Source organism: Cuculus canorus, chromosome 3, assembly GCF_017976375.1.
Source record: "Cuculus canorus isolate bCucCan1 chromosome 3, bCucCan1.pri, whole genome shotgun sequence".
Classification (NCBI taxonomy): Eukaryota; Metazoa; Chordata; class Aves; order Cuculiformes; family Cuculidae; genus Cuculus; species Cuculus canorus.
The window spans coordinates 39952068-39969427 of NC_071403.1; the positions used below are offsets into that span (position 1 = coordinate 39952068).

The 17360-nt window shown below is 41.1% G+C and overlaps 1 protein-coding gene across 14 annotated transcripts in view; it reads right to left on the reverse strand.

Annotated features, from left to right (window-relative positions):
- Positions 1–861: 861 nt before the first annotated feature.
- The window catches only part of ECHDC1 (ethylmalonyl-CoA decarboxylase 1), a 49730-nt gene continuing 33231 nt past the window's right edge, over positions 862–17360 (reverse strand). For 13 of the 14 annotated variants that reach the window (XM_054061244.1, XM_054061245.1, XM_054061243.1 and 10 more), the window contains one exon: positions 873–5186. In XM_054061244.1, coding sequence (XP_053917219.1) covers positions 4781–5186 — 406 coding nt within the window. In that variant the 3' untranslated portion in view covers positions 873–4780. Of the gene's footprint in view, positions 5187–17360 lie in introns of all 14 variants that reach the window. The other variant, XM_009562892.2, reaches the window with a different exon arrangement.

Here is a 17360-nt window from a genome sequence, read left to right on the forward strand (position 1 = left end):
TCTTAGATATGTCTCCAGTTTAATTGAACTTCACTGGAGGAACTTTAAAGAAAACTATTCTAAACCCACTTCTTCTTTTTGCCAAAAGGGAGGACTGGCTCCAAGTGGTATCACAAAATCCTTGCACCCTTGACTGTTTCTCTCAAATGCAACGCTGTTAGGAGTATGTCTTTCTAATGAAAAATGATGAGTTGAGGGCTTAACGCTCCTTATCTGAAGGAGCTGATCAACTCACGTCACTCTTAACAACAGGCAAAAGTATCACACGCAACGTTATTTTAACAGCAGAAATGTTGAAATAAGAGCGTAAGTTATCAAACCGGACCCTGTAACAAACACTGATGTTGATGACTGTCTTGAAAAGCATAGTTTGTCTTCTCTCTCTGTGGCAGTTCTACGTTTTTTTCAAGTTGAGAAACAGCATTAGTTGATTTTGGACTTGATCTTCAAAATAAACCTAATTAAATTCGAATTCTTAGTACACCTATCCCTGAACAGAAAGGGACAGTAGCTGATACACGAGTACTATGCATCATCAGATAAAAACTGCTGTAGGCAAAGACCCAGTTGAAGGAACTTATAAAGGAATGATATTTTAAAAAATAGTACATTTAAAATTCTAAATGTTTTCCTTATCATAGCAATGAATGTGGTGTCTGAGGTTGGGCAAAGCTGTGCCAGTCCTCCAGTTTGTTTTCTTTGCCCACAGCTGAGATCAGTGGATCAGTGAACAAAGGCAAGTGCAGATGAGACTAGGATGGAATAAAGATCATTTCCTTCTTTCACAGCTAGGATGCTCTCAATCACAGATTTTTACATTCACCTTCCAGTTCCATATGGAAATAAGACAGTAACGTGGACTTCAGAAGGAAAGAGGATATTTTTTCTTCTGCCTGTTAGTTGCCAGCTGTCTTGTTTCTCTGTTTCGAGTTAGCACACAGTGCCTCTACTTAAAATATCTGACTTTGTGCTGCAAAAGCCTTCAGTAAGAACACGTGTGCTGCGTGCATGCACTTTACTTCATGACAAGTATGTACTGTTGAAGAAAGCAAAAGCCAAAACAAAAGAACTTTACTCATTATATACTTAATTTCAGGATTTTCGGTCCAAACAGTCTACAAATAATTTTATCAGTGATTATCTGTAGGGGTTCTTGACCAAAGTAGAGGGGCAGGCCTCTGTTCAGCTGCACACCCATGATGCTGCTTTCGGTCCCTGCTGGCTGCCTGCAACTGTGAGGTACCAAAATTAGTTAAAGTAACACTGGTGAGAGAGCTTCATAATTGGTCATCAGAGAGGCAAATGCATTCCCCCAGATCAAGCTGGAAAAAAGTAACTGGCAAGTGCCTTCTTACGTTTAAACCATTGCCTTCCACAGGAGATGTGTTCTCTCTCAATTTTAGCTAACCCACAGCCACGCTGCATTATGTGGGTTTTTTTGTAACTCCATACATTAACTGATTTTCAATTTGTACAGCATAGCTAGAGAAATGCACAGTGGAGCAGAATGGGAAGGAAAAGGAAATTAAAATACCATAAAATCTACCGCATCTCTTCATTCCCAGAAGAAACAGATAACCACAGATACAGGAATCCTATGTAACAGTAAAAATAACAGTGAACCAAGCATTCGGCAAGAACACCTACCCTTACCTAGATAGCCCATTTATTTACTAAATGTATTTCTGTCATCAGCAAATATGATACAGTACCTGTATTGCTAAATGTGATCTCCAGTATCCAACCTTTCTAAGTGTCTGGCACAGAATCCACACCCCCCATAAGCACTTAGGCTGTGCCGGTACACAGAGGCAAGAGAACAAGACAGACATTTGACAATGTAATAGGAAACCTAATTTGTTGAGAAGGGAGCTGGCAAACTAGCCCCTAGGAAATAAAAATGTTCACATGCCATTTAATTAGGAGACTGGGAGTATCAATTTTGAAATTTCTTATTTATTTTGTGCATTTAGTGCTTGTTTTTAGGGTGGTTCTCAAGGGGAACAAAACCAGAGGAAGCTTTTGGTCTTTAATAAAGAAAATACAAACACTTAGCAGCTGCTGGTTATGAAAAAAGTGTCACTTTAAGATGATAAAGTATTCTATGAAATAACACATTCAGGTTTAAAATAGGTAAAATGGGATTACATTTCACCTTGCTCAGTCTGGAGCTCTCCTAGCACTCATGGTAATTCAGTTAGGCTGGTTTTCATACAAAGAGCTGTACTTGCTTTTACAACAGAAAAGAAACCAGAGAATATGATAGTAGGTTGCTCACAGAACCCTTGATCAAAACCAACACTTGTAATTATCTTCAGAATCTCCTGTAGCTATGTTTGGGAAATTTGTGATTCCAACAGACCAGAGGACAAAATGAGTTTCTGTAACCTTTTCTGAAAGTGTCTCGCTCAGTACTAGTTCATTATTTATGCTGTTCTTAGAAGAAAATGTTGGCATTTGATACAAATTAGAGAGGATGGCTGGGGAAATGCATTTTGTGAAATAAGAAGCAACCTCGCTGTCTACAAATCAAAATGGAAAGAGGTCCCCAATAGGTGTACATACTGAGTTTCACTTACTGGCAGTGCAGGCCTAGTTCAAAATGGCAAGTAAAACAGATAATGCTTTTTTGTAATAATTTCCTCCCTTTCACATTTCTGTCATCCCCTGCGCAGGATACACTAACGAGCCTTACAGCCTGGCACCTGAAAAATAAAAAAATTATTCAAGGGTCTCACTCAGATTCTAAACAATTTTCACACTCGTTTTAGAAACAATCACAGTATTAGTAATGGCAAATTTATTCTTGTTACTAGTAAAGACAACCAGTTGCCCTTTAAAGAACACTGTTTTGACTCACGACAACGTGATGTGCTGTTGCTTCAAAAAGTTGAATGAGTACAGACTGGAACCTGTAATGGAGGCTCAGTGATGCTGGGAGTCTGAAATCCCTCACGAGTCTTGAGGAACTTCATGAAAAGCAGAACAGCTTCACTGCTAAACAGTCAAGTACTGCCTGACTATATTAAAACATCTGTAATTCAGAAGTCATGGGGACTAACAACTGACCTATTGGATAAAAAATGGGACACACACGAGACAAACCAGATCACTAGTGTCTTTCCCATGTTCCCATTCCTGTCTCCTCTCTAACCCAGAAGTAAAAATTGAACTTTATTTCTGGGGAAGAGAGATTTGAAATCTTCCTCCAGGAGCAGCTTTAGGTTTGAAGGCAAACAGGCAGGAGCAACAGGGCAGACTAAGTTCCTTATCCTCCCTGAGGTGCCAGCGCAAAACATATCCGTTTCTTCAGCATTTCTTTTGGTTGCTTCAGGCCATATACATTTCCTGCTGTGAAAGCCATATAGTAAAAGATCCCTAGCAGAGCACAGCAGCTGCTTGAAAGCTGCAGAATCTTAACATGCAATCCAGGCCCAATTCCCATCATTTATCTGTCCCAAGATCCTCAAACACACGTGCAGCTACCTCGCTGTCTAAAACGCAGGAATTCTGCCACACTGTAGAAATTGTAACACGGATTTCTGTCGAGGAATTGCCTCCTCCTCCTAAAGGAGCTCATTAAATGTATCTAGGGTTAGATATGCCCAGTCAGAGAGAGAACGCATGTCAATGGCACGTATCCTCCATAACATGCTCTCCTCCCCTGGAGCACTTGGGTCCTGGGCTCGTATCTCGGCCTCTGCTGGACTTAGGAGACAAGGGCATCCTAACCAAGAGGAAACTCAATCATGGATATGCGTGTTTTTGCTCACAGATGTTTCATTTTGAGAAGCATCTGTCAAAGCAGGGACTGCATGTCAGCTTCTGATTTCTAAAGGGCATCCCCACTAAGTTATCTAATTACTTCCACAGTCACTGGCATGAAGTAGAGACCAAATTTCAAATCTTCTGCCAGTAAAAATCTGAGGAAGTGGACAGATCCACGTCTTTCCAGAATGCTGAAGTACTCAGACTACCCAGTCAGTCGAGGACATCCCATTTGGGGACATGATACATCATGGCCTTCCATGATTTCAACTACATTCTATGTAAAGAATCAGGTCAGCAGTTCTGCGCCTGCTCAGCAGCGCAGGTACAGGCTATGGGAATGTGGAGATACATATGTAGATACAGTTGCTTCCTTGAGCAGTGAGAAGACATATAAATGCATTTAAAGACCTGAATTGGTGTCAGTGAATGAGGGCCATAAACTCCTCAGTAAGTTAGATCTTCTGTAAAATTCACCATTAAAATTGAATTATTCCTGGATACTTTCTCAGCAATCATACAAAAAACCAACTGAAGATGAAAAACTAAAAACTGTCATCTTACCAGTTATCATCCCCTCAAAGCTGCTTAAAGGCACTGGTATTGTGTTAGGGAATTCATATTGTGCAGCTTGAGATGCACCTGTTCTTCAAATAAATGAAGCTCATATCTTTCAAGCAATTCATTTCTATACCAGTTAGAAAACCAAAATTAACCCCAAAGACAATAATCTTCAGCCTCATTCCAAAAGAATTATAATAGTTCTATTCTCAGCACAGTATTTACCTTTACATACTAATTTCACTAATCTTATTCAGTGGGTGATTAGGACAGTAAAGAATCTGCTGGGCATTTCTTTGTAGTTGCACACCAAATATGTCTGCCTGACGTGAATGACAGGAATGTTAATGCCAGTTTAAACGAACAACCCCTTAAATTATTCAGTTTAATGCCTGCTTTAGTGAAAGTTTTGTTTGCAAAAAGGTCAAGAACATTTCTTATGCATTGACCATCATTTATGTTTTGGTCTTCTAGCCAATGCCTGCAAATTGGCAGGTCCACCCCATACAGTTCCAAAAACGTCCTTCTCTGTCCTTAGAGCAGCTTCCAGTGGCAGCTCTCTTCCTGCTGTCACCACCTTCTTCATAGCCTGAATCACGATGGCTGGACCCTCGGTGTACTGACTCAGCCAGGCTTGGGCTTCTTCTAATGCTCTGGTTTCATCTGAAGAAGACAATGTCTTCTCTGAGAGCCCAAGGTGCAAAGCTCTGTCAGGGTCCACTTTTGTAGCCTCACTCAGCAGCCGAAGGGCAGCCTCACTGCCGACAATCCAGACCAGCCGGGCAGCTCCTCCCCAGCCTGGCACCAGACCCATGTGCTTGTGGACAAATCGAATTTCACTCCCCGGTGTCATCAACCTGCCAGTGGAGAACAAACATGCAAAAGTCAATCCACACATAGACTTCTGTGTTCAGCTCGCCTGCACTCCATCTATTTTCTCCTCCTCTCTGTTTCCAAAGGCTGATGCAACTTGACAGCATGTTGGCTACAGCCAGAGCTAATGTATCTTAATTTCTACATCACCCAGTACCTTAAGCTGCAGCTTTTGGCTCTTCTCAAAATGAGATACGTGGGCTGCCACAAGTAAAGATGCTTCATGCCCACACTGACACCTGCAGCAGTACTAAAAAGTGTTTGAAAACAGAATTGCAAAGACTGAGGGCACATTACACTTATTCATAGTGCTAATGCTGCCTTGCTAGAACAAGTTTGTTTCATGCCTGAAACAAGAGGGTTTTAGGTAAAAAAAACAAGCAAAGTAGTGCACAAAACATCTTTCTCAAGAGGATGGATCATGGTCTTGGTACTGGTCTGTGCTAGGCAGGTTCTGTCACCACTATGGTGCTTGGTTATGGCATAGCTTTATTTTATTTCCCTTACTTTGGAAGGTCCACCTGAGTTTCATTTTCTAAGCGCTTGCTACAGCAAGGGAAGTCAGGAGGGATGCTTTACTTACTGCTCACAACATATAATAGAATTGCTTTCTATTTATGCCTTACAGTGTGTAATAGAATTGCTCTCCTCCAGAAGGTAGTCACATTCCTCTTTGCAAAGATTTCACATCTTTGCTTCTTTTCTACAGTCTGTCAGAACCTTTAATTAAGAACTCACCGTAGGGCTGATTAAGCGATCTCTCTGGAGGAGCTCCCTTGCAGTGGACTGCACTGTCTCCACACAGTATTCACAGTGACACACATTAGGTTAGTGGAAAAAGCCTCTAGAAATATACAGAAAAGATGTACAGGAGCAAACCAGAACTTGCTCTTTCTTAAGATGATGTTCTGCAATGTGGTTGCTTGCTGCTGCTTACAAGACAAGGGATGTAAATTATACTTGTGAAGCAGATTACCTTCTACTTCAAGCACTAATTGGCTTTCAGAGGATAAATCATGTAATACAGAGATCTACACACAAATCGGTTTCCTAACAATGCAGTTTTCCATAATGAAAATACCGAGGTGAACAGCTTTAAAACGGGAAGGACAAAGAAACCTTTAAAAATGCAACTACTTCTAGGAACTCACAGTTCCCAAATCTGGTTAGTTATTGATAATTGTAAGCTTGCTTGGTTGCTTTTTTCTTAACCAGAGCACCATCAGCACTCATGCTATACGATAAAGCACCAGGGCTGAAGAGCTTATGCTTTGTCCCAGACCAAACACAATGCACAAAGGCAACAGCTGACATGCCAGACTGCATGAAAGCCTTTTTGTAGAGATAGCAGAGGAAGGCTGTGTGAGAAAATGAAGACAGCAAAATACTGCCAGGGAGGAAAAGCTTTTAGCTAACACTTGCAAGTGCTTCTCAAACGCAGCAAAACCAAGGGAGCTCAGGTCTCTCCTCTCCACAAGGAAGACTCTGAAAGTATTCCAGAACTCCTTTACTGGCTCAGCTTACTTTGCAATTTTTTGACATCCAGTGTCCCATTGGGAAAGCAACAATGAAAACATTATTAAGTGTTTAATTCTAGCTGTGACAAGCAACATGAAGCATTAAAAAAGAAGTGGTCGTAGGCAGCTGGGAATTTGATGCTAGACTATCTGTAGGTGACAGCCACCACAGGTTAGTAATGCTATGCTTGTATGTTGAATCTGAGACTGTCCCCGGCACCCGGGTTCAGGCCTTAAGGACAGGCATTTCAGTGAACATCCCGAGGGTGGCATACGGACCCATCTGGGAAGCTGGGTCAACGCAGTCTGAAGTTTGCAAGGGAGGTCAGATTTTATATTAGAAGCACAGCCAATCCATCAGCGCCAACAAGAAAAAAGCTGAAAATGCTTAGTATGTGGGAAAGGCTCTGATATTCTGTGCAGTCTTCACCTCCCTCTGAGAAAATGGAACCAAACATGGCAAAAGGAAAACAAACAACTGACAGCTAAATGCATAGAAAGACTGCAAGGCTGCAGCTTCCCAGATCTCATTGGGATTCACCTCTCCCTTCAATGCTCCTTTGAACAAGCTCCACAGAAAACACTAAGATAAGCAGTGGTCAGTAGAAGGTCTGAAGTCTTGGACTGCCTTCAAGCTTAAGAAATGTATCTATGGTTTTTCAGACTTTTCAGCTATGAATCCTCTCCTGAAGTCACGCCATTTCTTACAGAAACCACCCATGACACTCTCTGTTAGGTACACCACTCACTTCCAGTCCCCATGCCCAAGGAAGCAATGGAGACCTGAGCTCAGATTGGAAGGGGCATGTGCCGCTGCTAAGCCAGTCTGGGATCAGCCTCTGAACGTCACCAGCTGTAGCCTCACATAAATATTTCCCTTTTTATTTTATGAAAGGCATTGAGTCTGCCTTCTGAGACATGACAGATTTGATCTCCCATTAGATTAATTTATGTAAGGAAAGTACATCAAACATTACTAAAGACAAAGAGGCAGACATCAAAAAGCTGAAAAGACAAAAGTACTATTCTGTTCCTGAGCTGTTCATACCTTATTCACCTAGCACTGTCCCTGCCAGAGACAGAATAAGAGATGAATACAAAATGAACTCTGATTTGCCTCAGTACCCCTGTTCTTGTCTTCTATGTCAAGAGAATTAAAATCTAGGTCTCCTGTATCCCAAGGGAAGGTCACATCGCTGGGGTCCTCGACACATGCCTTTCTTCTTTTTTTAGGGCAGGAAAATCTGTTGCATGGCAAAACTGAAAAATATATTAAATGTAACTAATGTAACAAAGTAACTGAAGACCTTACAAGCAGAAAAACTTCCTTCAGAAATATAAAGAGTAGCAAAATCCTCACAACTTAAATCGGAAATAAGAGGTTAAGGTAATATATTAAGCACCAAAGCACAACTGAAGCCATCCTTAAGAACATTTTATTTCCATGTCACAAGCACTACAACACCCCTAGAAGGAAAGCACAGCCATCAACGAGCCACATCCAATTCTGGGTTAGTCATCTAAAGCAAAGAAGAGCTATAGCAAGTGTTCCTGCTGTACATGATAAAATGTTCCCAGATGCGCTAAATGTTACAAACCCTCAACTCTTTATCAGAGGATTCCTTCACTCTGTGACATCTCATTGCACCCATAAACTACCAAGTGCCACAACACATCGCCAACAATGCATGCGAGAAGAAAAACTTGTCTGCCATTAACAATGCAACCTAACAAATCCAGATAACTTGCTTCTTCAAAGGTGGCACTTGCTGGGAGCTAACAATGATGTTTCCATTCCATTTGCTAAAGTACTTTCTAGTTACTTGAACCTGATGTCATATACAACGAAAACTGAAAATGCAAACAGAAGTGTATTTTCTCCCTTTTTTATACCTGCTTTTTACAATACTCGTGTTACTGAACTGTTCCAATGGGTATAATCACTCCTCGGGCAGAACTAAGATTATTAAGTTAAAGTTGGCCCTTCCCTCACCATTTCCTGGACCGTTCTAACACGGCAGTGGCACTAATGAAGTTTACCAGAGAGGGACGAACACTATCCTCTATTTTATGCATTTTAAAAGCTCCTGACACTATGCTTCTGAAACCCATGATGGAAAAAACCCAAAACCTAAAACATTAAATGCATTGTCAGCCACCTGGATTTTGTTCCCATGGCCGTTTGACTCCCAGCGTCACATAAGGACACAGCTCCTGACTTCCTTTCATCTTGCTGATGCATGCAAAACCCACTAAAAAAATAAAAGTGCTGCTTTTACAAACAAAGTGCTGCTGAACACATGCAGATGGGGTGGTTTTAGTCAAAACCAGTGTCACTGTAAGCTAAATCAAAGAAAGGGACAATTGTGATTGTTAGATCAATAGCGTCAGTGTAAGAAGTAAACTACTTGTTCCTTTATCTGTATAACAAAAGCCCTGATTTGCGATTAAACAGAAGCCCTTTACTTCAGGCTGGTCCGGTGCACCACATAAATCAAGTAGTAACTTCTGGGTAGCGTCTACTTCTCTGGCTTTGCAAAAAGAAAAAACCCAAAACAAAACAACGAAAGTGGACAGCTGAAACATCAATAACTGTTGAGATAAGGTAGAAGTGGGTAGTTGGATGCAAAAGCATTTCCATAAAAGGAAGAAGTCACCTTGTATTTTTCATTGGAGACAAAAGCATCTAGAGCTCAGTACAACTATGGGATCTGAATAGCTGGGATCTCCTGGGATTTTGCCCTGGCAAGTAGCAGTCCTGCAAGCTGGACTGTAAGGAACAATTGATTGGAACTCCAGGTGCTGTTAGCCTGAAGCCTGGGCAAGTGCCACCACACAAGTAGTCCAGCACCGCTGCAACTGCACACTATCTTGAATGGTTCATATAATACATACTGCCATTTGGAAACCTCCAGGCTAGCTGTCTTCTCCGCATTTGCCACCATGGCAGGTGGCATGTTTTAACACGTACCTAGTGCTCAATCCACCTCTGATATCTGCATTCCAAATCTCGCCGTGAGAAAGATACACCAGACATCACATACCTTCCCTTCTGAAAATTATCCTCCCCACCACACATGGACAGATGTTGATGCACGTGTGAGAAACTACAGTACTTCATTAGCATTATGATATAAATTCTTGAGGTCTGATATATGAACGCTCCTTGGCAATTTACTGCAAAATTCATCGCTACCTTCTCCAATATCTTTTAACAACAGAAGTAATTTCCAAGCATAGCCTCGAAGACAAGATCTGAATACAAACCACCACCTTGATATCTTCACAAAGCCACAGAAAGCCTGAAATTATGAGTCCTGAGTAAAGTTACGGCTGCAGTTCATGCTTGTGGAGATCTAAATGGGAAACCTAAATACTGATAGTCAGTTACATGACAACATTGCAATCTAGCAGTGACAACTTGTCCTGCCTAAGTATTCCATCTCTCAAAATATTCTTAGGACCATAGATTTTACTGGAAAGGCTAGGAATACTTTCATCAGTATTTAATTGCAGTGTGTATGAGTTTTTAATTTTAATTAAAAAAATAGTTCTAGCTTTGTTCAATACTCCATTACACAAGCCTTTCATGTTTATTACAGAAATTCACCTTAAAACAACTGCATTAAGCAGTCATTTTTGCAAAAAAATTAATTTTGAAGCAGCAAGGTACTGCGGGAAGAATATTCTGCAGAAGAAATATGCAGTACTGTGCTAAAATAATTTAGCTAGTCAGCAATGCTGCTGATGAACAGCTTCCAGTCCTTACTTTAATTTTCATGACAGATGCTGTTAGAATTAGACCCTCAAGAATAAGACAATCTCCTCCAAAAAGCAAGCGGGGACTAATTAATCTGTCTCTGCCTATCCAGTGCAGTGTCTTGTCAGCTTCTTTATGACTACACCATCAAATAATTACCTAGGCACTCTGTAAATGGATTATTTAGACAAAACAGCTAAAGATTTTTCTGAAATTCAGCTACCTTACTACACCCTCTATTACTATAAAAAAACCCCAATTCTCTGAAAATATTACAAGTGGATTCTTCCTGAGAAGAGTTAGTCACAATTTCACTTATCTTTCAATCTTACTTGATTAATTTTGGCAAGTTTTAAAAGATCAAAAAGCCTCAATTATACATTTAATAAATAACTCCTTGCTAATTATATTTAGCGGATTATCAAGCAATAACAATGCAGTGAATATCAGCCAGCCATGACCACTCTGTGCTTTGCCAGCACAGCTTGCTAATATTAATTCCCTCTGCTCCTCTCCCATATCCTCTCTCTCATATAGAGCTTCTCATGTTTCTGTCCTATGAAGAGAAAGAAGACGACCACCAGGCATTACAGCAACTGCTGCTTCAGAGCTCTGGCAACACAAAGTGAGACTTCCAAAATGAAAATACTGTAAAACAAACAAAACTAGGGATTTGTCCTGCATACTTTTGGTGATAGTTCATGCAGACTGGCATCATAAAAACAAACCTCCAAATCTTTGCTTTTTCTGAAAATCCTTTAGTCACAGATATTCACCTTGGCAGATGCCTAAATGTTAACCACAAAAGAAAATAAAAATGAGAACAAAATGTTTAAAAGAGTTTGGAGAAACTATGTCCCTTGTGCATGTTTTTGATACAATTACACAAAGCTGCTCTGTAGTCCCCAATTTCAATAGGGTAATAAAAGGCTGTGCACATTAACGATCTTTCCTGTTTTTGAGCTCTAATCTGGAATCTTTACTTCAGGAATGCAATGGAAAGAAGTAGGTCCAGCTACTATTTTAATAAGCCCATCAGAAAATTACCCCTCTCAAATCCTTTCAGTGATTAAAAAAAGCCACAAACCAATACACCTTCTTTACTTAGGCTTAAATAAAATTATCCCAAAAAACAAAATGAAAAAAAGTCTTACTGAAACCCCTATGTATAGAGTGTTCTAGGCACGCTGTAAAACTCAGTGTCAAAGGAATAGGCTTGATGCCAGCCTAAGAAATCTCACCATCACAAGAGCTCACTTTTCTCACAGCGCTTTTCAAATTGCCTTACAGATTATATAGAATTTTATTTATAGTTACTGAATTATTCTGTAACACTTAGCGCATTCACTACCCCCACTCACAACAAAACCTAAGAATCAAGCTTTACATAATATAGCCTGGAAAAATATCTTGAGTCTCCCTAGCACATGTTGCATTTACCACCTACCTTTGCTGCCCTTCAGTCAGATTTTCCAACGCATTGTATGGAACCCTAAGGATCAGGGTCAAACTCAGATCCAAAAAATAGACTCCTAATTATAAATGTATTTTCTTGAGCATGACACAACATTCATCCAGGCTGGCTGGGAAACCCCAGGCCATTTCACAGAGGGGAGCAGATGGACCTAGACAATAAAGAGATGCACTCTTCAAAGGAAACCTTAAAATAACCATTTATAATATGACTCTATCATACTCTCTCACATCACCCTGATGTCAAAGGAAATGCAGAAGAGTCAAAAGAAATGCAGAAGAAAGAATGACAAAGTCGTATTTTAATCTAAAGACACAAAACATTTGGTTGATGCTATAATTCTGAAAAGCAGAATCCTAGATCAAAAAAATAGTGAGATGGAGTAACAAGAGAAGAGTTGGAGGCAAAGATGAAACACAAGGATATCAGAGCAGAAACCGCTAAATAGACATGAGCTGTTTTAGGAGGAATATGGTCTCCAAGAGTAAGCAAGAGCTTAGGGTGCGGATAACTCCACCATTTATCACCCAAATATTCAGACATTCAATGGAAGATAAGCCTCCAAAAGTAACAGAGCCAGCTCAAAGAGGCTGTAAGATTACCAGTTTCAAAAGAAGCTACCCCAAGGAAGAAGAAAAAAAAGAAGAAGGAAAAAGAAACTTTTTCTTACTAGAAAAAGATCGATGTGGATAACGGGAGTTAAATTATCATAGTCAGACACAGAAATCTGCATGCATGCCCCCAAACTTGGCATCTCATCAATAACAAAGTCTGCGCTAAGGAAAATTAAGGAAAGGCCTATCAGCAGCAAAAAGGAATATGGCAAAGCAGCAGAGCACTCCGTGTTCCAGCAACACCCAGACTAAAACTGGGCCAGACATAGCTGCATAAGAATGACTAGAGAAGTGAAAAAAGGTTTATTTCTTAAGCACTTCCCTGATCAAAGGAGAGGCTAAAAGGGCCAAGACAAACTGTCAATTTAAGAGAGGGATTATGGAAAGAAAAAAAATATGGGGAAAGAAGCCATTGCTAATACACTGCAAGGGCAGCAAGGCAGCCTCAAACAAGATAAGGTAGGTAAGATGCTTCCAAAGTCTCCTTGAGGTGATGCCATACACACAATCCAACCTCCTGCTGGATCGGAATCTCCCAGAAGTCAACTGCAGATGAAGGCTCACCCAGCAGATCTGGATTAGGGGGTTTAAATTTAATTTTTTACTTCAGGCTTGACAATTTCTCACCTGTGGCTTCACAGAAGTTGGAGAAAGAAAAGAATGCTATAAAAAACTACATTTCCTCTAAATGAGATAAATGAAGCTGAATATTGGAAGTTACAAAGACTTTTTCTGTAGCAGAAATGAAAAACTGAATTAGATGACAGATCACAGGGCAAGAAATAGGGGTCCAAAAAAGCATGACTAATTAAAACTCCACAAGTCATATTAAAGGAAGTAAGATGAGCCTCTTTTTTTTCAGTCATTTTTCAATAAACTGACAGAAAAGAAAATTATTTGGTCAAACTACAAAGTGTATTTGCCCTATTTCCCAGGTTAAGACTTCTTCACGGTGGGCTGTGGGTGCTGGAAGGTGGGCACCACCGCGCAGAGGGTCTGCTACACCAGGGAGCTGTAATTCCCCTGAAATGCACAGTGTAAACTCTGAAATCACCAGAGCCATGAAGTGGGACCAAAGTCCCATCACTCAAAATGTAGTGCCTGGATCCTCCTCTCTCTCCATGGCTGTACAGCAGCAATCCATGGGCTACCACTCCATTTCTCCCTGCAAATGACTGATGTCTTACTAATACTCTCCTCTTCTAATTCCCAGCTATGACTTTACACAATGGTTTGGGTTGGAAGGCACCTCTGGAGATCATCTAGTCCACGCCCCCTGCTGAAGCAGGTTCACTCCCAGCAGGCTGCACAGGAATGCAACCAAGTGGGTTTTGAATATCTCCACAGAAAGACACCACAGCCTCCCTGAGCAGCTTCTTCCAGTGCTGCATCACACAGTAAAGTAGTTTTACCTCATGTTCAGGTGGAACTCCCCATGGTCCAGTTTGTGCCCCTTGTCCTGTCACAGGGCATCACTGAAATGAGTCTGATCCCATCATCTTGACACCCCAACTTTTAGATATTTAGAAGCATTGGTAAGATCCCCTCTCAGTCTTCTCCAAGCTAAACAGACTCAGGTCTCTCAGTCTCTCCTCACAGGAGATGCTCTAGGCCTCTAACCATCTTTGTGGCCGTCCAACTGGACTCTCTCCTTGTCTTTCTTGAGCTGGGGAGCCCAGAACAGGACACAGACTCCAGATAGTGCCTCACTAGGGCAGAGTAGCAGGGGATTATAACCTCCCTCAGCCTGCTAGTTGCACTCTTCCTGATGCACCCCAGGATACCATTGGCCTTCTTGGCCACAAGGGCACATTGCTGGCTCATGGTTACCCTGTTGTCCACCATGACTTCCAGGTCCTTCTCCACAGAGCTGCCTTCCAGCCAGTCAACCCCTAACCTGTACTGGTGCATGGGTTTTTTCCTCCAGAGGTGCAGGACTCTGCACTTGCCTTTGTTGAACTATGTATTGTTAAACTATATTTATATCAATGGGTCCCAGTTACAGGCATACTACAACTTCCGTTAATACACAATTATTTTTAGAGTAGTGTAGCACTCAGGTCTTACCCTTGAAGCAGGTTTTAGCTACACTTTGCAGGCCACCAAAGTCTCAATAAACAAGTAAGCGAACACCAAAATAATGCTCAAACAAAAATCACTCATGCTGGAAATTTAAAATGTTACATGAGTCTTTCTTTCAAAAAAGGAACTACAGCTATTTGGATTTCATTCAAGCAACCATTTTCAACAACAGATATGCCTTTTAGGCTAGAGCAAAAATTTCCATTAGAAAAAATCCAGTGATATTTTGCCAGATTCTTTGATGAAAAAAAAAAGACCACTTGGAGGTAAAGGTGTTTGATAATTGAATTTTTTAGTCAAATCTGAATACCAATATTCACCTAGAAATCAAAAAAGTGCCCTGGAGCTTGTTTTCAAACAGAAAATATATTTTCTTTTAAAATTGTTTGCACATTTTTGTGCAGTGTATACTCTTATGTTTACAACCTCAGTGTCCCACACCTTTATTTCTATCATATATGTTTATCAAGACCAAAGACAACAGAAGAACATTCTCCTGGACCAAATTCAGACATCTCAAAGCAGGAACATTTTAGTCATCTTCTTTGCTCATCTCTGCTGCTGATACAGAAAGGGGAGGGGGAGCATCCCAACACACTGTCTCAGAGCTTGGCATCTAAAATGTCAAAAAGGCAAAGATCACCTCAGTTATCTGATCTCAGCCAAGTGGAAAGGAACAGCATTCCTTGACATCAGCCCTAAGAGATGCAAAGCTCAAGTTGCTCTACTGCTTTATGATGGATTTGATATAGCATATTTCTGCAACCCACAGCATTAAAGGCCTTAAACTACATTGTAAAAATCACACTAACAACCCTTTGCAAGACCTAGGGTAACAAGACACACTTTAAATTCAGCTGTCTCCGCAAGCAGTGCTACTGATGCTGCATTTACACATCCTACACAACAAATACTGACTAAAGCCAAGAGAGATCACACACTTAGTTGACCAAGGAAAACCAGTTGACGTAATCTTTCTGTATTTCAGCAAAGCTTTTGATAGTTTCTCACAGCATCCTCCTAAACAAAATGTCAGCATACAGCTAGATAAACCCATAATGCAGTAGGCGAACAACTGGCTGATGAGTCGGGCTCAAAGGGTCACAGTGAATGGCATTACATCAGGCTGGTGACCAGTCACTAGCAGGGTTCCACAAGGACCCATCTTAGGACCAGTACTCCTTAGTGTCTTCATAAATGACTCGGACACAGGACTCGAAGGTTTACTAACCAAGTTTGCTGTTGACACTCCTGAGGGCAAAGAGGCCCTGCAGAGGGATCTGGACAAATTGGAGAGCTAGGCAATCGCCAGCCACATGAAGTTTTAACAAGGGCAAGTGCCAGGTTTTGCACCTGGGACATGGCAGCCCTAGATACACACAGGCTGGAGAGTGAGAGGCTCGAGAGCAGCCCTGCGGAAAAGGATTTGGGGTTCTAGTCAATGACAAGTCAAACATGAGCCAACAGTGTGTCCTGGGGTGCATCACGCACAGCATTGCTAGCCAGCCGAGGGAGGTGATTGTCCCGCTCTACTCTGCACTGGTGCAGCTTCACCTTGAGCATTGTGCGCAGTTTTGGGTGCCTCAGTATTAAAAGGATATCAAGACGCTACTGGAGAGCGTCCAGAGGAGGGACACAAAGTTGGTGAAGGGGCTAGAGGTGAAGTCGTATGAGGGACGGCTGAAGTCACTCGGTCTGTTCAGCCTGGAAGAGACTGAGGTGGGACCTCATAGCAGTTTACTGCTTCCTCACAAGGGAAGGAGGACGATCAGGCAGCGATCTCTTCTTTCTGGTGACCAATGATTGGACCCAAAGGGATGGCAGGAAGATGTGTCAGGGGAGGTTCAGGTTGGATATTAAGGAAAAGGTTCTTCACCAAGAGGGTGGTGGAGCACTGGAACAGGCTTCCCAGGGAAGCAGTTATGGCACCAAGCCTAACAATATTCAAGAAGCATTTGGACAACGCCCTCAAACACATGGTATGGATGTTGCGGTTGTCCTATGCAGGGACGGGAGCTGGACTTGATGATCCTTGCGAGTCCCTTCCAAATGAGGACATCCTGTGATTCTGTGACTTATTTTAAATCACTGGTGATTAAATTATAATAAAATGTCACCATTTCTTCAGATTAATAATCTCATGCAAAAAACTGCTTAGGGTTTCTTGGCCTTTTGGTTTGTTTGTTTTTGTTTTAAAAGAACACTGTCTTTGGTACTTAAGTTTTAAGTTTTCCAGATAAGAGAGACGATTTTTGAAAAAAAAAAAAAAAAAAAAAAAAAGCTTTCTGAGTTTTGTTTTGTTTTTTGAGAGAGGGGTGGGGAGCAGAGGGAAAGAAGGCCCACAATGACTTCCCACAAAAAAAAGACATAAATGGGAGAGAGAATTTAATATTAAAATTCTACGTTAAAACAGTGCCTTAGCTACTGTGTCTCTTAGCACATTAGTTACATTGATGGTGAACTTAAGTCAGCTTCACATCACTAACTGATGGTGTGTTCAGACTAGCTGGACAAGAAATAGGCACACTCTCAGCAAAGTACAACAGATCCTTCATAAATATACCTAAGAGCAATCAATTCTCTTATCACTAGAAGTATATTTTTTCTTGGTATCTTTTTATTTACAATCTTCCTCTTTCACAAAGAAGTTATTGGTTTTTACTCAGTTCATATATTTGCTTTTTGTTTATGAATATGAAAGCATCAGCAAA